The sequence below is a fragment of the Thamnophis elegans genome, chromosome 4 (genome assembly GCF_009769535.1).
Source record: "Thamnophis elegans isolate rThaEle1 chromosome 4, rThaEle1.pri, whole genome shotgun sequence".
Lineage (NCBI taxonomy): Eukaryota > Metazoa > Chordata > Lepidosauria > Squamata > Colubridae > Thamnophis > Thamnophis elegans.
In genome coordinates this window covers 131,078,151-131,103,246 of record NC_045544.1, presented here as the reverse complement: position 1 = coordinate 131,103,246, position 25,096 = coordinate 131,078,151, and the positions used below count along the sequence as shown (strand labels likewise).

At 45.2% G+C, this 25,096-nt stretch overlaps 1 protein-coding gene across 2 annotated transcripts in view; it reads left to right on the top strand.

Moving 5' to 3' along the window:
- The window catches only part of LOC116508320 (kinase suppressor of Ras 1-like), a 181,301-nt gene that overhangs the window by 97,421 nt on the left and 58,784 nt on the right, over window positions 1-25,096 (top strand). For both annotated transcript variants that reach the window (XM_032216890.1, XM_032216889.1), the window contains exons 3-4: window positions 18,244-18,391; window positions 23,243-23,705. In XM_032216890.1, coding sequence (XP_032072781.1) covers window positions 18,244-18,391; window positions 23,243-23,705 — 611 coding nt within the window. The remainder of the gene's footprint in view (window positions 1-18,243; window positions 18,392-23,242; window positions 23,706-25,096) is intronic.

Here is a 25,096-nt window from a genome sequence, read left to right as displayed (position 1 = left end):
GCTCCAACACTGGAAGTTTTTTAAGAAGATGTTGGATAACCATTTGTCTGAAATGGTATAGGGTTGCCTACCTAAGTAGGGGATTGGACTAAAAGACCTCCAAGGTCCCTTCCAACTCTGTTATTCTACTCTACTCTACTCTAGGTTTTTAAGAAGAGGTTGGACAACCAGTCCAATGTCCAATACGTATCGTCCTCCAGGCTGTATATATTCAATTCCTCCACTCTCCTCTGACATGTTTTGTCCTTCAGACCTTGAACCATTTTGTTGGCCATCTCTGGACTCAATCTTATCAGTATCATTTTTAAAGTGAGGTCTCCAGAACTGGACACAGTATTCCAAATGGGGTTTGAATCGGCTTGCTTTCAAAGCGCTATTTAAAGCGCCCTTCTTTCTCCGCGCTGGCTGTTGTCGCCCTGTTGATGATGTCAGCGACGCGGTTTAGTCGGGCGCGGTTTTGACGGGTCACGCTATTGTTATACATGTGTTTAGAACTATACACAGATCTTAAATTATGACCCTAATTGTGTCTGGAATTACAGTCATAAATCACTGCGGTTGTTAAAACAGGTCACTGTGTGACTGGTCCAAATTTTGGGACAATTTCCTTGGGTGGTTGCTAAGCAAACACTAGTTGTGAATCTGTTTCACCTAATGGGTGTTTTTTTTAAAAAATTTGAAACTGGAAATTAATACCAGAAACCAGGAAAAAAGTAAAATGAAAGCAAAAACGGTTATGTGACTACGGGATGCTGTAAATGGCCATAAAGGCGAGCACCCAAAATGCGATCATGTGACTGTGGGAGAGGATGCAGCTGTTGTTACTTCAAAATCGGGTTGTAAGCAGCTGTGGGAGGAACGGGACAACTTGCCACAGCCAACTTGCTATGCGACAAGTCACTGCAGGACAATTTATCAATTCCATTTAATTATTTTAATTTTTTAAAAAAAAGTTATGTTAATTTTCATCATTCAGATTTCATTTTGACCCTCCATTTGCATCCTTTGTTTAATGATACTATTTCACCATTTCTTTGATATCAATGTAATTCTTGACCCGCAGCAAGTTAGCCATGGCAAGTTGTTCTATGGCAAATCGATGATGGTGAGCTGCCCATGACACATTCACCCACGGCAAGTTGTTATTGGTGAGTTGGCCATGGCGAGTTGATCATGGTTTCGAGTTTCGAGTTTCATTTTATTTATATGCTGCCCTATTCCCAGCGGGACTCAGGGCGGCGCACAAACCCAAGGAGGGGAAGGGAAACACAAAAACTACACAAAACGTACAGAGCATGTAAAACAACCAACAGCCACACGATTCGAGAGGGGAAGGGAACTCATCGACCCCAGGCCTGCCGACACAGCCAGGTTTTAACGGCTTTTCGGAAGGCCTGGAGTGAGTTGGCCGTAGATAGGTAACTGTGAGAAAGGGTCATAAATCACTTTTTTCAGCGACGTTGTAACTTCAAATGGTCACTAAACTGATATCATAGATGATAGATAGATAGATAGGTAGGTAGGTAGGTAGGTAGGTAGGTAGGTAGGTAGTTAGGTAGGTAGTTAGGTAGATAGATAGATAGATGATAGATAGATAGATAGATAGATGATAGATAGATGATAGATAGATAGATGATAGATAGATAGATAGATAGATAGATAGATAGATAGATAGATAGATAGATAGATAGATAGATAGATACCGTGTTTTCCCGAAAATAAGACAGGGTGTTGTTTTCTTTTGAGCCCCAAAATAAGCACCTGGCCTTATTTTCCAGGAGGTCTTATTATTTTTGAGGGGCAGGAGGCGGCGAGCGTGGGTCACCTCATGGCTGCTGCTGTGTTGCAATATTTTGGGGGAGGGCTTATTTTTGAGGGAGGGCTTATGTTAGCAATGCATTCAAAAGCTCGATTGGGCTTATTATCCGGGGAGGTCTTATTTTGGGGAAAACAGGGTAGATAAATAGATGATAGATAGGCAACAATAGATATGGTAGATGATAGATAGGCAGACAGACAACAATAGATTTCGTAGAAGGTAGATAGATGATGGACGATAGAGAGATAGATAATAGAATGAACTGTTGTAAGTTGAAGACTACCTGTACCTTGCTTAGCTATGGTCCCAACTGTGGTGGTAATTGGAGAACTACCTGTAAAAATAAATCACTAATAAACCATCTACTAATAGGTCCAGTCTTAAGTGTTTTGTAATCAGCCTGCCGTCCTCTAACTGGGCTTATCACTTGAAAAAAGGGCATATTTTTTCCCCCTAAGCGAGTTCTATTCTTACTTGTGAAGCGTTAAATACACCCTTAGAGCAAATCAAGTGCTATAGACTCAGTGGCACAATTAGCTAATTTTAGACTGAGGAACTGGGTGGGGAGCGGGGAGCAGTTCTTTAGATGGTAAATTGATTTCTTTTTTTTTCCCTTCAGAGCTGTTCTAACCTCTGCTTATTTTATAACACAGCTTTACCTGAAACTCCATCCTTGGCAAACCCTCTGTTGAGATTTTGATTAACAAAACAAGATTGAGCAAGGAAGCAAGTAATGCCGGAAAATAAAGTGGATTATTTTATCTCCCTATGTCCCATCTGATCCTTCCCTGAATATCTTTGTGGTTGTCCTGTGTGTTTGTATACCTGCTCGTGTTTGTGTTGAGATGCGTTCCAGATAGTTAAAACAACTCCTTATCTTCAAGGCATATTTGAGCAAGTCAGCCCTTCTATATTTTTTCCCAGTGGGGAAATTGCAATGGCTTGGAGCAGTGAAATAATTTCGGGGAATGGCAGGTGTAAAAAATATTTAACAGAATTGGAAGGGATCTTGGAGGTCTGCTAGTCCAACCTTTGCTCTGGCAGGAAACCTTATGGCCGGGATGGTGAACTGTTGTGATTCAGCAGAAGTTTGCAGTGAGTTGAGTTGGGATGCAGGAATAACAATGTAGCTGGGGCTCGTTAGTGTGGTCTTCTGGAGATAAAAGGACTAATGGTGCCACGCCCTGGTGGCAGAAGTCAACATTCGTCGTTCGTTCATGGTTCATGGTTCATCGGTCGTGGTTTGTTTGTAAGAGGCATTTGGAGAAGTGATTTGCTTTTTTTCTGTACACCTGGTTTGGCCGTAAGAGATCTTTGTTTTTGCATTCTGTTATCTTCTTGCCAGAGACTTTCTTTATGTTTATTTTTGGGCTCACAGCCAGCGTGAGCCAAGGCTGATAAAGTTCTTTCCTTTTAAGTCTGTCTGATTGTCGTCTGTTAACGAGCGAAGAAAGGGGGTCAGAACAGTGAAGCTATGGCATGCGTGCCACAGATGGCACGTGGAGTCATTTGTCAGAGCACGCGAGGTATTAAAGCCATTTTTCGCCCTGCCCAGGCTCCAGAGGCTTTATAGGAGCCTGGGGAGGGTGGAAAGAGCCTCCCCGCCCCAGGAGTCTCTCTGGAGGCTTCAGGGACCTTCAGGAGGCTTCCCTGAAGCCTCCGGAGGACTAAAAACCACCTTATGCGTAAACTGGAAGTCACTTCCGGTTTGCTCGTAGGGTCAGTTTAAGGTCCCTGAAGCCTCCGGAGCGCCTCTTGGGGGGGGGGGGGAGAGGCTTTTTTTGCCCTCCCCAGGTTCCTATAAAGCCTCTGGAGCCTGAGGAGGGCGAAAAAAGCATGCAAAAAATGGGGGGAGCACCTCTCATGCACGCATGCGCACTGGGGGTGTGTCGCACATTGCATTATGGGTGCGGCACACCCACGCATGACTCCCCCCTGTGCTCCCACCCTTATGGCACGCGAGCCAAAAAAGGTTCGCCATTGCTGCCCTATGCCATTTCAGATAAATGTTTGTCCACTCTCTTCTACAACTTCTGGAGGCAAGTCATTCCACTGATTAATTGTGCTAACTGTCAGGAATTTCTCCTTAGTTCTAGGTTGCTTCTGTCTTTGATTAGTTTCCACTAGAGGTGGGTTGCTCCTGGTTTGGCCCAGTTCAGCCGAACCGGTAGTGGTGATTTGGCCTGGGTCGCAGAACCAGCAGCGACCCAGGCTGGCATGCCCTCGAACCGGTTCCCCAGTCTCTTCTGCCATTGCTGACATGTTTACAGTCAACTACGCATGTGCAAGCAGTGTGTGCAAAGGGTGCACGAAGCCAACCGGTACCAACCAGTACAGGAAACTACCCCTGGTTCCCACTCATTGCTTCTTGTCCTGCTTTCAGGTGCCTTGGAGAATAGCTTGATTCCCTCTTCTTTGTGGCAGCCCCTGAGATATTGGAAGACTGCTATCATGTCACCCCTAGTCCTTCTTTTCATAAGACTAGACATACCCAGTTCCTTCAACCGTTCTTCATATGTTTTAGCCTCCAGTCCCCTAATCATCTTTGTGGCTCTTCTCTGCATTCTTTCTAGAGTCTCAACATCTTTTTTACACCGGGGTTATTAAAACTGGACGCAATAGTCCAAGGGGCCTTACGAAGGCATTATATACAGTGGTATTGACACTTCACATGATCTTGATTCTATCCCCCTGCTTCAATTTCATAGTAATTGAAGAACCATCCTAACACACACACACACACACACACACACACACACACACACACACACACACACACCCCTTCTCTGATAAGCTGCTTTTAGACTTCAGTGTTCCACGTTGGTTTGGAAATGTTTTTCTCATTCCATTTTCCTTCCAGTTGCCTTCTTGTTAAGTTTTGAGAAGTGAAGTTTCGATCTTGCTTTATTTACAGAAGTGTTTTTCAACCTTGGCGACTTTTAAGATGTGTGGACTCCAATTCCCAGAATTCCCCAGCCAGCAAAGGTTGAGAAACACTGATTTATATCATGGGTTTTTTTTTTTTTTTAGCCAGTAAATTCTGAATTGTTGATAGAAGGGAACCAATCCATCAGTTTTACAGGAAACACATGATTTGTACTGGTTTTTGCTCCTAGGATATGAAGCTTAGGGACACCCTTATTGTAAATTTGCTTGTACAGTTAGGCAACTGCAAGCAATCCTCTCTATTCTGAAGCAGGAAAACCTCTTCAAGTACAAAGTTTCATTTTTAGATAGGTTTGTCCTTTTGTACTTTCTTTTTAAAAAGTTTCAGTGCTAGCGTGCTCTGCTCTACTAGACAAACACAAGTCTAAGAAATTGTAAGGGTGGATAATGGCTGTGTTGGCATACGATTCCAGAAACCAATCAGTCCCATTTTTTCCTAGCTGGCTGGGCAAATCCATTTGTGTTGACTACAGGGAATCTTTGATTTATGACTGGTTGCTTTGTGACTGTTTGAAATTACAGCTTTATGTAACTTTACATAAAACAGCTGATGGCTGTTTGCAGCATCCCACAGTCACATGGCTGCATTTTATAACAGTTTTGCTGAAAACTGCCATTGGCTCAAGGTGTTTGGCAAAACTAGCCTATAGCAAGCATTGCTTTACTTAACTATTGTGGTGTTCACTTAATGACTGCTGCAAAGCACTCACTCATGATTTGAGTGACTCAATTTACGACCATCATGACTTACAATTGTGATGGCCAAGCTCCCATCAGGGTCATAAATTGAGGATTACTTGTAGTGGTTTACACAGAATTTCCCAAATTAGCCAGCTCAATTTTACGTTTTATTTTAAAGACACAAACCAAACTCAAGACTTGAATTTTCCTTTTTCTGCATAGATTAAAGAAGAAAGTTAAAATTTCTTACCTAAAGCAAATTTGGCATAATGGTTAAGATAACAGAATCTGGGAAAAAAACATTAATGGTCTTGTAGTCTAACCTGCTGCCCAAGGTGGATCCTTCACAGATATTTCTCAACCTATACAACTTTAAACTGCATGAACTTCAGCTTCCAAAATTGGCCCAACCAGTGCTGACTGGGGAATTCTAGGAGTTGAAATCTACCGTCTATACCAGTGATGACTAACCTTTTCCAGACGGAGTGCCCAAATCTGCACGTATGTGTGCGAATCCCCCCAATGCAATAAGCGCTTGCCCAGCACATGTGTGCGCAACCCTCCACATGCATCCCGTGCATGCACATGTGCCTGCCTGTGCATGCATGCTCAACCACCCCACCCCCTGCACATGGGCATGTGACCCCCCGCAGGCACCCCCACACACATGCGCGGCAGAGACTCAATGACCAGCTGGCCGGTGGGTGGTGCACACGCATGTGTGGCAGAGCTAAACTGGGGCGACAGCTCGCATGCCCACAGAGAGGGTGCTGCGTGCCACCTGTGCCATAGGTTCTCCATTACAGCTATATATGGTACGTCTTAAAATTGCTGAGGTTGAAAAACATGTTTCAGACAAGTGGCTCTCTAACCTTTGTTTGAAACCCTCAAGTGGTGGAGAAGACAATCTATTTCACACCTTAGTAGCTCTCACAATCAGGAAATTCCTCTTTATTTCAGGTTTGGCTCTCTCTCTCTCTGAAAAACTTCTTCCCACTGGTTTTTGTCTTATCCTAGGGAGCACTGGAAAATAAATCCACACCCTCTTCCCTGTGGCACCCTTCAAACATTAGAAGATTGCTACCATGTCTCCCCTTGGCTTTCTGTTTACCTTCAATAGCTCTTCATAGGATTCGACCTCTTAGCCTCTTATGATCTTTTTCAGTCTTGTCTGCACTATTTCCTGTTCCTCAGCATCCTCTTTGTGTTGGTGACCACAACTGGGCAGTGCTCCAGCACAGAGTGATATTAAAACTTCCCGTGATCTTGACATTATACAGTATCTCCGTTGACTTAGCCCAAAACTGCATTGGCTCTTTTGGCAGCTGTTGCACATTGCTGGCTCGTGCTTAACCCAAGATCTACCAAGATACTCAGATTCTTTATACTAAGTTAGCTACCGCCTAACTTGTTACCTGTGCATCTGGTTTTTCCTGACTTAATGCAGGATCTTGTATTTCTCAACACTGAATCTTGTTGTGTTGGATAGGGCCCAAAGCCTCTCAAGATTATTTTGAAATTTGTGGCTGTGTTTTGAGCTGCTAGGAAACCCTCCAGCTTTGTGTTATCCATACGTTTCGCGAGTGTCTCTTCTATTCTCTCCTTTAAGTAATTTATAAAGATAATATATCCAGAATTGACTGTAGAAAGTCCAGGTGCTAGAAACTAGACTGTGGATTCCAGTTAAAGGTATTAAAATATCCTTCAGGTTATAAAAATGCAGTTTTTGCTGAAGTCCTTACCCAATTTCTCTTTCTTTTGAAACTCACATCAAATTCTTTTTGAGATACATTGAGTTAAACTTTATAGAACTTTTCAAACATGGACGCACTGTCTTATAGTGGCAATTTGATATTGGTAGATCTATTGCTAATGATTCCCTGTGTGGGATTTTACTTCGGCATTATAGATTTACACTTACATGGTAAATTCATCAGGCCACGTGTATATTTCAGTCTCGGCAATTTTAAGCTGCATGGACTTCAGTTCCCAGAATTCCCCGGTCAGCCTGCCAGATTAAAGTCCCTAGGAAATATAATCTAAATATAATCACATTGGCTGTGTTTAAATCTTTCCCTTACTTTCCATTCTGATGTTCTAAAATTCCTGTGATGAAACTTGGGTGGCTTGGACAGGAGGGGAACTTTTGATTTGAATGACCTACTGAATTTAAAAAAAGGAAGGGGCCGAAACAGCAGTCTTGAATTTAGAAAATCAAGTATCCCGCTTGCTACCCATTTGAATTTTTCTCCTTCCTTAATTTACAAGGGTTCTCAATGTAGGTTTTCTTAGCTTAGGAGTTTTCTAAGCCAACCAGCCTCCATTTGGAATCACTTAGCAAAGTAAACATCAAGGATTAAGTCTTTGCCAGAATTGCTCTCTGTCCTTCACATGCTATCTTTCTAGATTCAGGGGACATATTTGTGCGAGATGATTTCAGACCTCTTTTCAGGCATCCATTTTTGGTCACCACAATGTAAAAAAAGATGGTGAGACTCTAGAAAGAGTGCAGAGAAGAGCAACAAAGATGATTAGGGGACCAGAGGCTAAAACATATGAAGAACAGTTGCAGGAACTGGGTATGTCTAGTTTAATGAAAAGAAGGACTAGGGGAGACATGATAGCAGTATTCCAATATCTCAGGGGTTGCCACAAAGAAGAGGGAGTCAAGCTATTCTCCAAAGCACCTGAGGGCAGAACAAGAAGCCATGGGTGGAAACTAATCAAGGAGAGAAGCAACCTAGAACTGAGGAGAAATTTCCTGACAGTAAGAACAATTAATCAGTGGAACAACTTGCCTTCAGAATTTGTGAATGCTCAAACACTGGACGTTTTTAAGATGTTGGCCAACCATTTGTCTGAAGTGGTGTAGGGTAAGCAGGGGGTTGGACTAGAAGACCTTCAAGATGGTGTGTCCTATCCTATCCTATTCTCCTCTCTGGGCTTACCCCAGCTACTAACTGGGGCAGCCCAGCCCAGGCACAAGGCTTAATACGTACGAGGCTTCTATGCATCTCCCAAAGTTGGCACTGATCTTGTTTGCTAATAATAGCTTGCTTGAGCTAGAATATTGCACTTGTGTGTGTTTGTGTGTCTGTGAAGGATGCATTCCTCTTGGGCTGACAGGTGTCCTGGGTTCTGCTTCGCCTGAATTCTGACCTTTGATACTTAAGCAGCCATTGCAAAATTCTTTATGCATTTCTCAGTAAGGATCCAGCCTAGTGTTGATTAAGGAACAAGATTCTTTCTGGGTTGCTCAGAAGCCCCAGCAGTTCAATCAAACTTTTTTTTTTACATTTTACACACACACACAAAATTCATTATTATGACCCATGCTGTATATCCCTATTAAATCACGACGTTAGACCAAACAACAGCAACAGGAGATTTTCACCAGGGACACTAACAAGCTACCAATAGCAATAGCACTTAAACTTATATACCGCTTCACAGTGCTTTACAGCCCTCTCTAAGTTTGTTTACAGAATCAGGCTCTTGTCCCCAACAATCTGGGTCCTCATTTTATCCACCTTGAAAGGATGGGAGGCTGAGTCAACCTTGAGCCTGGTGAGATTTGAACTGCCAAATTGCCGTACCCTGCAGTACTGCATTCTTACCACTGTGCCACCATGGCTCTTAGATCCTAGATCTGGGCTGGCAGTGTTGGCTGACTTGTTGTTTCCGAAACAAAAAGATGCACATTAAAAGCTTTTAATAAGTATAGAGGCAGGAGTGAGTAGTAAGTGTGAGAGGGATCTTGGAGTCCTAGTGGACAACCATTTAAATATGAGCCAGCAGTGTGCAGCAGCTGCCAAAAAGGCCAACACAGTTCTAGGTTGCATAAATAGAGGGATAGAATCAACATCACGTGAAGTGTTAATACCACTTTATAATGCCTTGGTAAGGCCACACTTGGAATACTGCATCCAATTTTGGTCACCATGTAAAAAAAATGCTGAGACTCTAGAAAGAATGCAGAGAAGAGCAACAAAGATGATTAAGGGACTGGAGGCTAAAACATGAAGAACGGTTGCAGGATCTGGATATGTCTAGTGTAATGAAAAGAAGGACTAGGGGAGACATGATAGCAGTCTTCCAATATCTCAGGGGCTGCCACAAAGAGGAGTCAAGCTATTCTCCAAAGCACCTGAGGGTAGAACAAGAAGCAATAGGTGGAAACTAATCAAGTGAGAAGCAACTAGAACTAAGGAGAAATTTCCTGATAGTGAGAACAATTAATCAGTGGAACAACTTGCCTCCAGAATTTGTGAATACTCCAGCACTGGAAGTTTTTAAAAAGATGTTGGATAACCATTTGTGTGAAATGGGGTAGGGTTTCCTGCCTGAGCAGGGGGTTGGACTAGAAGACCTCCAAGGTCCCCTCCAACTCTATTATTCTATTCTATTCTAAAATCAACTATTCTCATGGGTTCTTACTGTACTCCCAACCTCCTCTGCAAACTGACAGCAGATCTTTTTAAGATTCTGGGTGCAAGCCCAGTCCATTGGCAAACATTAACAACATGTTCCAGGATCCAGTTCTGGCAACCGATTATGTGCGAAGATAGCACATGAAATGCAGAGATTGCCAGTTTTTTCAGCATGCATAATTATGTTAATGAACAGACTAATCAATGTTCCTTGAACTGGAATGTTCCAGATGTTTGCATTACATTTTTCTCAGTTTCCGGAAAAACACATTAAGCTGGTAAAGGCAGGAATTGTCCAGCACTTCAGGAAAATGACAATTGAGGAGATTTAGAACATGTTCTCTGGCTAAACAAAATGATTGTTTTCATGGTAATCTCCTACCCAAAATAAATGTTGATATTTTTCTGTAATTGTGTTTTATTTTTAATCTTGTCTAAACATTTTTAAAAACAATTTTAGTGATTTTTCAATCCCTGATTTTAGTTTGGTGGTGCGGTTTCTCGCTCCATTTTTTATTTATTTGATTTATATCCTGCTTTTATTATTTTTATAAACAACTCCATGTGGCAAACAAACTTAATACAAGTAATCCTCGACTTAACAACAGTTCATTTAGTGATCAAAGTTACAATGGGGCTGAAAATAGTGACATGACCTTTTTTCGCTGCTACTTCTTCTTCTTCTTCTTCTTCTTCTCCTTCTCCTTCTCCTTCTCCTTCTCCTTCTCCTTCTTCTTCCTCCCTCTCCCCCCATTCTCCTTACTCATGACTTTTCCAGCCTCGTGCCACTTTTTAATTTCATTGATTGACAGCTAATTGTATAGTTTACAATGGGTGTAACTGTCATCCGATGTCATCTATCAAGTCCTCTTTGAGTTGAGCTTAGCTGCTGATGTTTTCATGGTCTTGTCCATATACTTTTCTTGGCCATAAAATGGAAGTCATTTGCTGTGGTTTTGATATATGACTGGCCTGGGAATTCTGGGATTTGAAGTTAACATATCTGAAGAGTTGCCAAGTTTAAGAAACATTGATAGCAATAGCAATAGCAGTTAGACTTATATACCGCTTTATAGGGCTTTCAGCCCTCTCTAAGCGGTTTACAGAGTCAGCATATTGCCCCCACAGTCTGGGTCCTCATTTCACCCACCTCGGAAGGATGGAAGGCTGAGTCAACCTTGAGCCGGTGAGATTTGAACCGCTGAACTGCAGATAGCAGTCAGCTGAAGTGGTTGCAGTACTGCATTCTAACCACTGTGCCACCTCGGCTCACAAGTGCCTGGAGATGTTTTGGTGGTCTCCCATCCAGAAACTAACCCGGTTCCTCTCTGCTTAGCTTTTGGAGATCACCAAAGAGAGGAATAGGGAGATAGGGCATATTATTCTGCAGCGGTATTCAACACTTAGTGATGTATTAGGGCAGACAAAGTCAAAGTCACATCTACTTTCAGCCATGGAAATGATGGGCAGTAACCCCAAATTCATAAAACAAACCCACCTGCTACAAGTTTAAGACCACAAAGTGACGTGTTTCAAGCACAAAAACTTCAAACCCAAGAAGTTTAGCAAAGTCTTGGGCTGCAAATGTTTTGTAGTGAAATGTTTTGCATGTCCCTAATGGGGTGACTTTGGGCACAGTTACTGTTTCTTAACTCAACCTGCTTCATCAGGTAAATAAATAAGAGTATGTTTATGGGAGAGGCAGATAAACTGTTTTGTCAATTCTTCCAATCTGTTTTTCAGTCTGTGCACCCTTTCAGTACTCCACTGTGCCTGGATTTCTACCAGCCAACTTTCAAGGGTATACTTTGCTCTGGTGATAAAAATGCAACCATGCCACTCCTTTTAATATTCTTCTGTTGTTAGTTGCAGAGTCGTGTCCGACCCATCACGACCCCATAGACAACATTCCTCCAGGCCTTCCTGTCCTCTACCATCCTCTAGAGTCCATTTAAGCTCACATCGACTGCTTCAGTGACTCCATCCAGCCACCTCATTCTCTGCCGTCCCCTTCTTCTTTTTCCCTCAATCCTTCCCAGCATTCGGCTCTTCTCATTAGGTGTCCTTCCTTCTCATTAGGTGGCCAAAGTATTTGAATTTCCTCTTCAGGATCTGGCCTTCTAAAGAGCAGTCACGGTTGATCTCCTCTAGGACTGACTGGTTGGATCACCTTGCAGTCCAAGGGACTCACAGGTGTCTTCTCCAGCACCAGAGTTCAAAGGCCTCAGTTCTGTGGAGCTCAGCCTTTCATATGGTCCAACTTTCACAGCCATCCATTGCAACTGGGAAATCATAGCCTGACTATATGCACTTTTGTCGGCAGGGTGAGGTGTCTGCTTTTTAGTATGTTGTCTAGGTATGACATTCCTTTCCTCCCCATGAACAAGAATATTTTAATTTCTTGGCTGCAATTCCCATCTGCAGTGACCTTGGAGCCCAGGAAAATAAAATCTGTCACTACCTCCATTTCTTCCCCATCTATTTGCCAGGAATTAAGAGGGCCGGATGCCCTGGTCTTAGTTTTCTCAATGTTGAGTTTCAAGCCAACTTTTGAACTCTCCCTCTTCACCCGCCTCGAGAGGCTCTTTAGTTCCTCTCCACTTTCTGCCGTTAGAGCTTTTAAAATTTCCTTTTGATATTCTTTGAATCCCTCTTCAAGGGAGGTCACCTTTTCTCTGTGGGTGCTGCCTGCATGGTGCTCTTTTAGCTGGCCTAGATACATATGTGCTTGTGGCAAAGCAAGATTTTTTTCAAGTGCCACTTTCAAACCACTTCAAGAGCTCTGTTGCAGTTTGCCCTTGATAGCTGGAAACTGGTACTTCTTACACATGATTGCATCAGGTTGACAAGAGGGGGAAATCCATCTTCTGGCTGGGTGGGAAGACGGTGCCGCTCTACTCCACAGGACATGGGGTGACATGATAGCAGTATTCCAGTATTTGAGGGGCTGCCCCAAAAAATGTGGGGTCAACTTATTTTCCAATGCATCAGATGGCAGGAAAAGAAACAATGGATGGAAAGTAAGCAAGGAGAGAAGCAGTCTGGAATTGAGGAGAAACTTCATAACAGTGAGAACAATTAACCAGTGGAAGAGCTTTGCCTTCAGAAGTTGTGGGTGCTTCATCACTGGAGGTTTTTAAGAACACGCAGGACAGCCACTTATCTGAAATGATACAGGCTCTCCTGCTTGAGCAGCGGGTTGGACTAGAAGACCTTCAAGGTCCCTTCCAGTTCTTATTCTGAATTATTCAGGATGGATGCCTTAAGCAAATAATGGGGTGTGTCTGTTGTCCTCCAAGCAACCTTACTTAACCTGAGTACTCAACCCATAACCCATTTTCAGGGATCGCCCTACGCTGAGCATTAAACTAGCCAGCCAAGATACAGATGAACACCTATATTTCCAAAAGATGTAACGCTTGATGAGGGGATAACCCGAGTTATGTTTTTTTCCTGACTTCACGCTATTGTAAAGTAGTCCTCGACATACAACCATCGTGGAGCCTAATCATTACAATCCTAAGCCACCAGGGTGATAAAGCGTTTCATCATGGGACGGGCCTGATTTTATGACCTTGTTTAAAAGTGGTGGCCATTAGCAACTCTATGGTGGTTCAATGAATCCATGCTCATTTAGCAAAGCCATGGTTTGTTAGGGTATATTTTTGTGGAAAACAAGGAAATACAGAAATACATAAACCACAGTCAGGTGATTGCTGGATGCTGCACACAAGCTGTAAATACCAAGTGCCCACAATGCAGTCACATGACCAGGGGAACTTGGACCAAGGCCATAAATACCTGTTGGGGCATCTGTCATAACCTTCACTGGTTCTGATGATTCTTCCATCCAATAAGCAAGTATTGGCGAACCTTTTTGGCACCGAAACGGGAGCGCACAAATGTCCATGTGCTGGAAACAAGAAGAGCAGCCTCCCGGCACACACATCTTTTGGATTCCAGCACACACATGCCACCTGGTTTTTGGCATGCATGCACACGCCACAGTGGTGGGATTCAGCCAGCTCACACCTATTCGGGAGAACCGGTTGTTAACTTTCTAAGAAGTTTGGAGAACCGGTTGTTGGAAGAAATCTTTTGTTTTTTCCCCCCACTTTACAGGGCTAAACCTGTAAGGAAGGAAGGAAGGAAACATTCTGGTGGTGTTTCTAGCCTAATCTTTATTGCCCTGCATACAGAAACTGCCTCTTATTACATTGTAAGAGCTAAGGTGAAGCGCCCATCGACATGAGTGACGTTGAGTTGACCACACCCAATCAGTCACATGACCATCGAGCCATGCTTACCCAGCTGGTCATTAAGGCAGAGAACCAGTTGTTAAATTATTTGAATCCCACCATTGACACGCCAGAAACTGGAAGAGTGTCAGTGAAGCACACCCCACCACCGAGAAGAAGCCAGCGCAGCCCCTCCCCTCCCTCCAGAGCCTGACTGCTTCTCGGCCAACGCGCCTCTTACCCTGGCACCGGACAGATGTTCCTCCTGTGCGGACTCAGCTCCTGTGCAACCCCGTTGTCCCAGAAGAGTAGCAGTAGCCGCGGGGCAAGGGGCAGCAGCAACGGGCCGGCTCCTGCAGCCACTCCCCCGCCAGCTAGCCGGGCCCTCAACGGCGTCTCCATGTGTGAGGAGCTGGGCTCTCCTCCAGCCCTCCTGGGGCAGCTCGCCTCCCCGACAGCGGCTCCTCCTCTTCCAGCATCCCAACTGGAAGCAGCAGCGCGAGAACTGCTACCGCCACCTTGCCCCCGGAAGAGCAACGGGCGATGGCTTGCGTGCCCGGAGAGATGGCTCTGCGTGCCACTTCCGGCATGCGTGCCATAGGTTCGCCATCACGGCTATAAGCCAACGTTTCTTAACCCAGAATGCTGGCTGGGGAATTCTGGGAGTTGAAGTCCACACATCTTAAAAGTGGCTAGGGTTGAGAAACACGGCTTTTGAGCATTGATGTTGCTCACGGTGGGTAATTCCAGTTCTATGCTTCTGCCTTTTTTTTTTTTTTTTTTTTTGGTTATTTGTTCTGGGGAAGAGAGGGAAGAAAAGGGGAGGGGGAGCCCACCCTTCTGGAGGCTCAAAGCTGTTGTTTTGTGAAAGTACAGTACACATTAAGCCATGTTCTTGCATCATCTGGTGTTAGAACAGATTTCTCGCGCACGCTGCAACTCCTTGGCTTCGTGACTTGGATCTCGGCCTGCTCTCGGTTATCTAACCCTCCCTGGCATGCTTTTGGGCTGCACACGGCCCTTTTCCTTTCTAGGCTCCCGCCATAGGCTTTCATGTATTAAGGCAAAGCCTGTGTTTTGACAGCTGATGCAGCTCGGTGCTTGGGAGACGGAGTCACGAATCTGGATGCTCTCCCTTTGGATCTCTTCTGTACTTTGGACTTATGAGCTGGTTAGGTAGTTGGCCTACGCAAAGACTTTCTCTCCCTCTCACAGATCAGTTCTTGAGTTGGAGAGAATAATAACGTGGAGCTAAGATTGTCCCAAAGGTGCCTTTTTCTTTTTTCTTTTTGGGGATTTTTTTTTAATTTTTTGTTCTCTATATACAATTATAGGTATACACTCACAGTTATTCGTCTTCTTTTACATTCATCATTCTTATACGTTTATCATTCCATTTACAGGGTTATAATATACCACTTGGGTTGCTTTGTTTACCATCCCTCGCCTGTTTTGACACCACTTTCTTTTCACTTTCTTTTCTCCCTCCTTCCCTTCTCTATTTCCTTCCTTCCTCTCTCCTTTCCCTTCCTTCTTCCCTTTCCTCTCCCTTACTCCTCTCTTTCTCTTCCCCTTCCTGCCTTCTCTCCTTCTCCCTTCCATCTTCTTCTCCTTGTCTCTATCTTCCTTCCCTCCTCTTCCTCTCATCTCCTCTCCTCCTCTCTTCCTTCCTTTTTTCTATTGTTGTAGGTGTCACTTCCAGCTCTTAATTTTTATTTTCTTGGGGTGGTATTTCCACAGACCCAAAAATAGTTGAACATCATTTTTTATTCCCTTTCCTTCTCACATCTATCCTGATTGTGTTTTCCCCCTTTGTATTTTACTTTATATACATATATTATTATTTTCTTCCCCCCTCTTCCCTCCCCTTTTCTGCTTGATGGCGTATCGTCTGGGTTCCATGTCTTTCTCTAACCATTCATAACATCTTCCCCATGTCTTGAAGTACACGGATTCCTCTTTATCCTTTATATTCAAGGTCAATCTGTTCATCTCTGCACAGCAAAGATGCTTTTTCAAAAGGCTGTTGTTTTTTTCTTATTCTTGAAGACATTTTGCTCCTCATCCAAGAAGCTTCTTCAGTTCTGGAGAACTTCAGTTCTGAAGAACCTGAAGAAGCTTCTTGGATGAGAAGCAAAACATCTTCAAGGAAAAAAACAAAGTCCAATGGGCTTTTGAAAAAGCACCTTTGGGACAACCATGACTTGGATGACTGAGAATTTCCATAGGCATTTAGTGCTAAGAAATGCATCTGAAGCTGAAACGGCTCAAGACTTCCCAGGGCCCTTATGAAATTGTAATTATAATGGGCCAAAGGAGAGACCATTAAACAATAATATTTGCCTGCTTTCAGAGAGTCATCTTATTAAATGCATTGATTTGAATTATGTTTAAAAGCCAGCTTCAAATAAATCTATTTAATTTTCATGTTAGCCTCTAGCATTAGAATTATTGGGAGTCAGATCCGACGTAAGTGATAATCATAATTATTAATAATTTTCTTAACATGTCTGATATAACAATCTTTGAAAACAAGAAAGTTTGATTCTTTGTTGCTAAGACTTAGGAAAAGCAATCCAAAAAAACAAAACAAAAACAAAATACCATGACTTGCAAATCAAAGTCAAATGCTTATAGAAAAAGAAATTTGCTGTTATACTAATCATGATTGGAGTTTTTGGAGCAATATCTATAGAACTCTCTTGATATTTGGACTCTTTAAATATGATGGAACTGAATGTTCTATTTTTTTTTTAAAAAAAAACCACCAGCTTGCTTGGAACTGCCTATATATCCTCAGATGCTACCAATAATTCTTAGGTCCTTGGACTTGAATTATTACGTCTCCCCCCAGTTTTTGACTGCCAACCTAACCATAGGTTACCCTATAATTATGGTTTGTCACACAACCAGATGTATGGCATTTTTGTCTACCTATTGAGTCCTTCCCAAGAACCCAAGATAGGCAGATGTTGATGTTTGATGGTGTTTATGACATCTTCTTGTCACAGGATGTAAACCGTTCCAAGTACAGCTGCCTTTTACAATTGAGGGCGATTTTGTCAATACAGATGGTATTCAAGTGGTGCTGCGGATGTTTTTTGAATTGCATCCAAGACACCTATTAGAATTGTTATTATCTTTCTGATCTCTCCGGGTATCACAATATCCACTGTGCAGATCCCCGCCCCCCCCAATCTTATCGACAATTGTTAAATCTTGGGGTGTTGGGTGGAGCATAGAACAGCTATGTTCTAAAGCTGCCAAGCATTTAAGCTTCTATATTTTCTGTTACGTTGCCTAGGTTGTGTTCTCTCCCAGCACTTGCCTACAGGCAAATTGATATTTCCTGCAGATATTCCAATTATTATTATTATTTTGATTTCGGGAGGGTGGAAATCAATCCCTCTCTCCCAGCTTCCGTCCTAGATGTACTGAAAGTCCCCTCCCTCTCCAGCTTTATTGGGCCGATTGAAATCTGCTCCCCCTAATTTTGTTCCCTTTCAGCTGCGTTGGAGCACAACACCCATGCCATCCAGCCAGGCATGCCCCAAGCCTCTTTAAAAGCGTTGGCATGCGCTCCTGCAAGCTGGCTTTAACAGGCTCGCCTAGCTATTTGCGATGCTGGGTGGAAAGTTTTGACAACGTTGCGATTCCGGCAAAGGTCAGCGCACAATGTCGCTCTTTTGCTTGTAAGGGGGGGGGGAAGCGTGTAGGGTTGATGGTGCATGAACCTCAGCCAGCCTTTCCCGCTTCTGCTTCGTCACTGCCCGAAAGCCCGCCGTGACTGGACCATTGAGCAGCAAAAGCCATGTCTTCTTCCTTGATTCTTGTTTTAAAGAGAGAGAGAGAGAGACAGAGAGAGAGAGAGAAATGCAGGAAGGATTACGAGCCAAAGCAGCTGCTGCGATGCTTTGAATGCATTGTGTGCGGAGGTCTCGGTTTTGACCCTGGAGAAACCCTTCATCCTCTGCTCGCCACAAAGGGGTGACTCACTCAGTCTCCAAATACTGCAGAGAGCAACCCTCAAACTTAATCTCTGAAAACTTTCCCGCGGGTGGGGAGAAGGAAGCCGACCCTCTTCTGAAAACCTCTCCCTCCCTCCCCCCCCCATCTCTCTTTTCTGCAGAGGATTCCAGAGGACCTCACGCTCGATGCCTTCTTGGAGATGAACGACTTGAAAGTCAAAGACACGATGAAGAGATACGGGGCCAGCCCGGAAGAGTGTTCCCGGCTGAACGGAGCCCTCACCGTCTTGAGGAAAGCAACGCGGATGGGTAAAACAGAAACTCCTGGGCACCAGTGGGATTTTGAGGGCGGGAGGCGAAGAGAATGAGGATGGGGGAAGGAAGGGTTCAGATGGGAGATGGGGGCTAACTCAGAGGGAAGAGGGAAGTGCAGAAAAACGGGAGCAGGCGAGCACCATGGGTTGTGACTTGCCTCCAGAAGTGGTGGGTGCTCCAACACTCGAGGATTTTAAGAAGAGAGTGGACATCCACTGGTCTGAAATGGTATATAGGATTTTCTGCCTGAGCTGGACTAGAAGACCTCCAAAGCCCATTCCAACTCTTATTCTGTTGTTTTGTTTTGTTTTGGGATTCTTGTTGTTTTTGGCACATGGATAGGTTAGACCTTAGAAAGGTGTGGGGTGGAAGAGTTAAGGCCTAACCTGAGTTGACACTGTTTTTATTCATTTATTTTATTTTAATTTTTATTTATCTATCTTGGCTTGTCAAGCATGAATAAACAGAAAACAAGCATAAGTATGAATATAACATATAAGCATATAAGTTTAAGCGGGTATACGTATATACCAGGGGTGGGTTGCTGCCGGCATTACTGCCGGTTCGGTGCGCTCGGGCGCATTTGCACAAAAATAGGTCTGTGCATGCACAAAAGTTAAAAAGAAAAAAAATTAAATGTGTGCAATGAAAATTGTTCTGCGCATGCGCAGAACCAAAATCAAGATGGCGGCACCGTATGAGAACCTGTTTTGGGGGCGTGGCAGGCCTAGGTCACTGCTGGTTTCAGCAACCCAGGCCGCCAAACCACTACTGATTTGGCCGAACCACTCCAAACCAGTAGGAACCCACCTCTGGTATATACATAAGAAATGAGTACAAATAGATGGGAATAGTAGGACAGGAACGATAGGCATGATGCTGCGCTTATGCACGCCCCCCCCCTACAGACCTCTTAGGAATGGGGTGAGGTCCACGGTAGACAGTTTAAGGTTAAAGTTTTGGGGATTTAAGGATGTAACAAGGGAGTCGGGTAGAGCATTCCTGGCATTGACCACTCTTGCTGAAGTTACATTTTCTGCAATTTTCTGCAAGCAATATTTTCATGCTTTGACTTTGTATCTATGGTTTTGCCCGTGTATTATTGTGGTTGAAGCTGGAGCAGTCATTGTCAGATAGGACATTATAGCAGACAATTTTTTGTACTATTCTCAGGTCAGACCGTAGGCAGCGTAGTTCTAGGTTGTCCAATCACTAGGAGTGAGTTTCAAGGTAGTTTGTGAAAAAGTCTTGGGGGCAACTTCCTAAGTTCCAAAGCTAATATCGAATCAAAATATTTGACCTGGGAGGAGGAGAATGTATTAAAATCAATGGATTGTGAAAATAATCCAGTTAATCACGCTTAATTTAAATTCAAGGGAAGTGAGACTGAATGTTCTTTTTAAAAAATTTTGGGTTTCCTGCCCCCTACTTTATGCTTTGGGTTCAGAATCTCTCACACAATCTCCATGCAGCCTAGTTGGACTATCCCTCCCCCCAGCCCCCCACCCAGGAATACGATTCTTTGCAAAACAACAGAAGATTCACCCCTTCTATTTTTAAGGCTCTGTTCATGCCTTCAGCTATTACAGCAGGCATTAAAGCAGTATTTCTCAACCTTGGTGACTTTTAAGATGTGTGGATTTCAACTCCCAGAATTCCCCAGCCATGCCCACTTGAAATTTGTTTAATTTGGAATCGAAACATGAAGTGCTTTTACTGATTGACGAAGCAATCCTGTGTATGTCGGTGAAGTGCTCTCCTAGTTCGGTTGTTTGCGTGCAGACGTTTCGTGACCCAGCTCGGTAACATCATCATGGAGAGGGAGGGTGGAATTTGCTCCCTGTTTGTATACAGCTGCTTGTCCTCCTGTTCTCCTAGGTAGTTTCTCAATTAACATATTGTTTTTTACTTGAGTGTTCATCTCGGTAGTTTTCTTGGTTAGAATATTACCCAATTAAGGCAGTATTAAGCAAGTATTATTAAGTAACTTGGTGACGTGTGGCTCAGCGGCTAAGACACTGAGCTGTCGATCGGAAAGGTCAGCAGTTCGGCGATTCAAATTCCTGGCGCCACGTAATGGAATGAGCCCCCGTTACTTGTCCCAGCTTCTGCCAACCTAGCAGTTCGAAAGCATGTAAAAAATGCAAGTAGAAAAATAGGGACCACCTTTGGTGGGAAGGTAACAGTGCTCAGTACGCCTTCGGCATTTAGTCATGCCAGCCACATGACCACAGAGACGTCTTCGGACAGCGCTGGCTCTTCAGCTTTGAAATGGAGATGAGCACTGCCCCCTAGAGTAGGGAACGACTAGCACATATGTGCGAGAGGAACCTTTAACTTTACCTTTAGAATATTGCCTAGTTGGGTAACGTCTGCAAGCAATCAACCAAGCTCAGAGAGCATCAAGGACACCACAGTTCAGCCCTGAGCTACAAATGCTCTTTTCTATTGAAACCATGAGTGGGTGATAGTAACAGAATCATGTAAGTCTGGAAATAGTTCTTGCCTCTCCTTTCCAGAGAACTAGGGTGTTCCTTTCTGTAACGCTGTTTCCGCCCGTTCCTACTGTGAGCGTCTCTTCTCAGAATGTTATCACGGCTGTGGCTTTTCCCCCTGTTTTCTTTATTCCCACAGCCCATGACACACTTGAATCAGAATAGAGCTGGAAGGGAACTTGGAGTTTTCTAGTCCAACCCCCTGTTCAAGGAAGAGACCCTATATCAGCGATGGCGAACCTTTTTTGGCTCACGTGCCATAAGTGGGGGGAGCGCAGGGGGGTGGCGTGCGGGCATGCCACATCCATAATGCAATGCCCGACCCCATTAATGCACATGTGCGCACTACAGGCTCTCCTCCCCATTTTTTGCATGCTTTTTTTGCCCTCCCAGGGCTCCAGAGGCTTTATAGGAGCCTGGGGAGGGTGAAAACAGCCTTCTCACCCCCGGACACCCTCCGAAGGCTTCCGGGACCTTCAGGAGGCTTCCCTGAAGCTTCTGGAGCAGTCAAAACGATTCTCCAAGCAAACCGGAAGTCCGTTCCCGAACTTCCAGTTTGCCTGTAGGGCCGTTTTTTAGCGCTCTGGAGGCTTCAGGGAAGCTCATGAAGCCTCCGGAGGGCCTCGGGGTGGGGTGGGGGGCTCTTTTCGCCCTCCCCAGGCTCCTATATAGCCTCTGGAGCCTGGGGAGAGCGAAAAATGGCTTTTAAAAAGGGTGAACTCAGCTGGCCAGCGCACGCATGCGCGCTGGCCAGCTGACAGGGCAGCGCCTCACGTGCCCTGACAAATGCCCCCCCGCAGTGTGCCATAGGTTCACCATCACTGCCCTATACCATTTCAGAGAATTGACTGTCTAGTCAATGGCGAATCTATAGCATGCGTGCCACTTGTGCCTCTCTGTGGGCACACGAGCTGTTGCCCAGTACACGCACCTCCCACTGGCCAGCTGATTTTCGGGTTTGCCTTGCAGATGGGAGACGCGCGCACGTACTTTTCTCCTCACTTTCTGCACCCCGTGCCTTCCCAGATCTCAGGAGATTCCCCCCTCCAGCGCTGTTTTGAGACGCGAGGCTTTCCTCCCCCCTCAGCTGTTTTGCGATGGGAGGCTTTTTCCCTATCTCAGCGCTCTTTTGGGATGGGAGGCTTTCCTCCACCCCCCCAGTGCTGTTTTGGAATGGGAGGCTTTTCCCCTCTCTCGGCGCTGTTTTGGGATGTAAGTCCAAAAGGGGAGGGGGTTGCGCGCGCATGTGCGAGGCGACCATGTGGGGGGGATCACATACACATGGGTGGGGAGTGAGGGGAATAGGGGGGTCACATGCAAATGTGCATGGAGGTGGGACACATGGGAGGGGCATTGCATCATGGTTGTGGGCATGGGTGCATGGCTAAGGGTTGACTCAGTCTTCCATCCTTCCGAGGTGGGTAAAATGAGGACCCGGATTGTTGGGGGCAATATGCTGACTTTGTAAACCGCTTAGAGAGGTCTGAAAGCCCTATGAAGCGGTATATAAGTCTAACTGCTATTGCTATTGCTATTGCATGCGCAATAGCGCACACATGCTTGCTTTTGGCACCCGAGGAAAACATGGTTAGCCATCCCTGGTCTAGTCTCTTCTTAAAAACCTCCAGTGATGGAGCACTCAAAACTTCTGGAGGCAACCTGATCCACCCCTCCCCCCCCACGCATTTTTTATATGCCTTCAGCCCCCTAATCATTTTTGTTGCTGTTCCGTGCACTCTTTCTAGAGTCTCCACATCTTTTTTATATCGGGGCAATTCAAATTGGATCTTATATTCCATATTTGGCCTTACCGAGTCATTATAAAGTGACTTTATAATACCACTTTATCCTTTTTTTGTGTATTAACACTGTTAAGAGCCGACGTGGCGCAGTGGTTAAATGCAGCACTGCAGGCTACTTCAGCTGACTGCAGTTCAGCAGTTCGGCTGTTCAAATCTCACCGGCTCAGGGTTGACTCAGCCTTCCATCCTTCCGAGGTGGGTAAAATGAGGACCCGGATTGTTGTTGGGGGCAATATGCTGACTCTGTAAACTGCTTAGAGAGGGCTGAAAGCCCTAAGAAGCGGTATATAAGTCTAACTGCTATTGCTATTTGTGTGTGGTCCACTGATTTTGTCAACCATGACAACTTCAAGAGGCGTGGGCCTCAACTCTTAAGGCTTCCCCAGACAGCATGCTACACAATGTTTCTCCACACAAGCTTGCTGGTTGCGCACATCTTGAAGTCACCAAGATTCTTAGAAACACTGCCTTAGTCTGCGGTGTCCCACGTGCTCCTCATTGTTCCAAGTACGGCTTTCTTTGAACAGTGTCTTCCTATCTCCATGCAGGTGGAGAGTACAGAGACTGCCTGGTGTGGAATCCACCCGTTTGCCGAGAAACCAGTCTGATGCCCCCTTCTGAACTTTCACCCTGCCCTCCAGGACTCTCATGGATACAAGGCAACCTTTCCCATTTGAAAGGCAATGGCCCACAGCCTCGTTCTGTCTCGGTCTCCACCATCCCCTCTTCGGACAACGCGCCCACGAGTCAAGGTCCCCCCACCTTTGCGGATGGCCTCTTGGAATCCTTTACTTTCCCCACTCACTGCGGGCGGCGGAACCTCAGAACTCCTCACAGTACCGCCATTACCCCACCGACCACGCCTCAGCTCAAGAGAGGGAAGCCGCCACGGACTCCGCCTCCACCCAGCCGAAAGGTTTTCCAGCTGCTGCCCAACTTCCCAACTCTCACGAGGAGCAAATCTCACGAGTCCCAGCTCGGCAATCGGATAGATGAAGTTCCTGCTATGAAGTAAGTGTCCTCCTGCTTCTAGCCTCTCCTTGCTATCGGTATTAGAGAAGTACGTACAAAGGCCTTCTGCATTGACTCCTGACCCCGGGAAATATTCACTTCCGAATCTCAGGAAAGGTGTCAAGCAGGGGTGGGATTCAGCCGGTTCGGATAGGTTCAGGCAAACCAGATGCTAATTTTACATCTGGTTCGCAGAACCGGTAGTTACAAGGACTGGCTGCCACGCCCACCCTGCCCCAGCCCTCCCAGGAGTCTCCACGTGGCCCGTTTTGGATGCCAGGTAAGTGCAGGGCCCATGTGGAGTCTCTGAGAGAACGAAAATTCTGGAAGTTCCAGAAGCCTGGAAATGAGCTTGTTTATGACCTCCGGAAGGCCCCCAGAGCCCGGGGGAGGCCATTTTTGTCCTCCCAGACAGTCGAGGAAAGCCCCCGGAGCCTGGGGGACTGAAAAACGGGCCTCCTGGAAGTCTGGAAATGGGCCCATTTCCAGCCTTCAGAGGACCTCAGGTGCCTGGGGGAGGCCATTTTCACCCTCCTGGAGGCTCAAGAAAAGCTTCTGAAGCCTGGGGAGGGCAAAAATGCCCCTTCCCCATACTCAGGAGGCCGAGTAGGCCACGCCCATCCAGCAACCGGGCAGAAAATCGGTTGCTAAAATTTTTGAATCCCACCCCTGATGTCAAGACCTTCTTGTTCAGCTGTTGTTCCATGGATGGCATTATTTTTTTCATTGTTTTTCATTGGGTCATCAGTGGTGTTTATTTGAAGGGGGAAGCCACCTTGAATGATTAACAGGTAACCCTCGATTTATGACTTCAATTGGGACCAGAAATCTGGTCATAAGTCGTTATGGTTGTAAGTCAAGGCAGCCACATGAGCAGAAGTGGCACAGTTGTAAGTATGAATCCATGCATTTGAATGGACAGTTTTGCCAGAAACCAACAAGAAACATGATCACTTGACCACAGCATGCCACAACTGGTTTTGAAGGTGACCAGTTGCTAACTGGCTGTGATCACATGACCATGGCGGAGGGCAGTGGTGGCTCCTACCGGTTTGGTTCGGCTGAACCAGTAGTGGTATGCTGGCCTAGGTCGCAGAACCGGCAGCAACCCAGGCTGGCCACGCCTTCGAACTGGTTTCCCGGTCGCCGTAGTCGCCGCCGCCATCTTCTTTTGGTGTTCTGCACATGCACAGAACAATTTCTATTGAACTGCGAATGCACACACAACGCGCATCCAGCACACACACGAGCGAACCGACAGTAATGCCGGCTTGGACCCACCCCTGGCGGAGGGGCCGTGTGCCCATTTACAATACCAGGGGGTGTTTACAGTTTGTAAAGCACTCATTCTGTGGCCACTGTAAATGTGGACAGTCAAAGAGTTGTTAAGC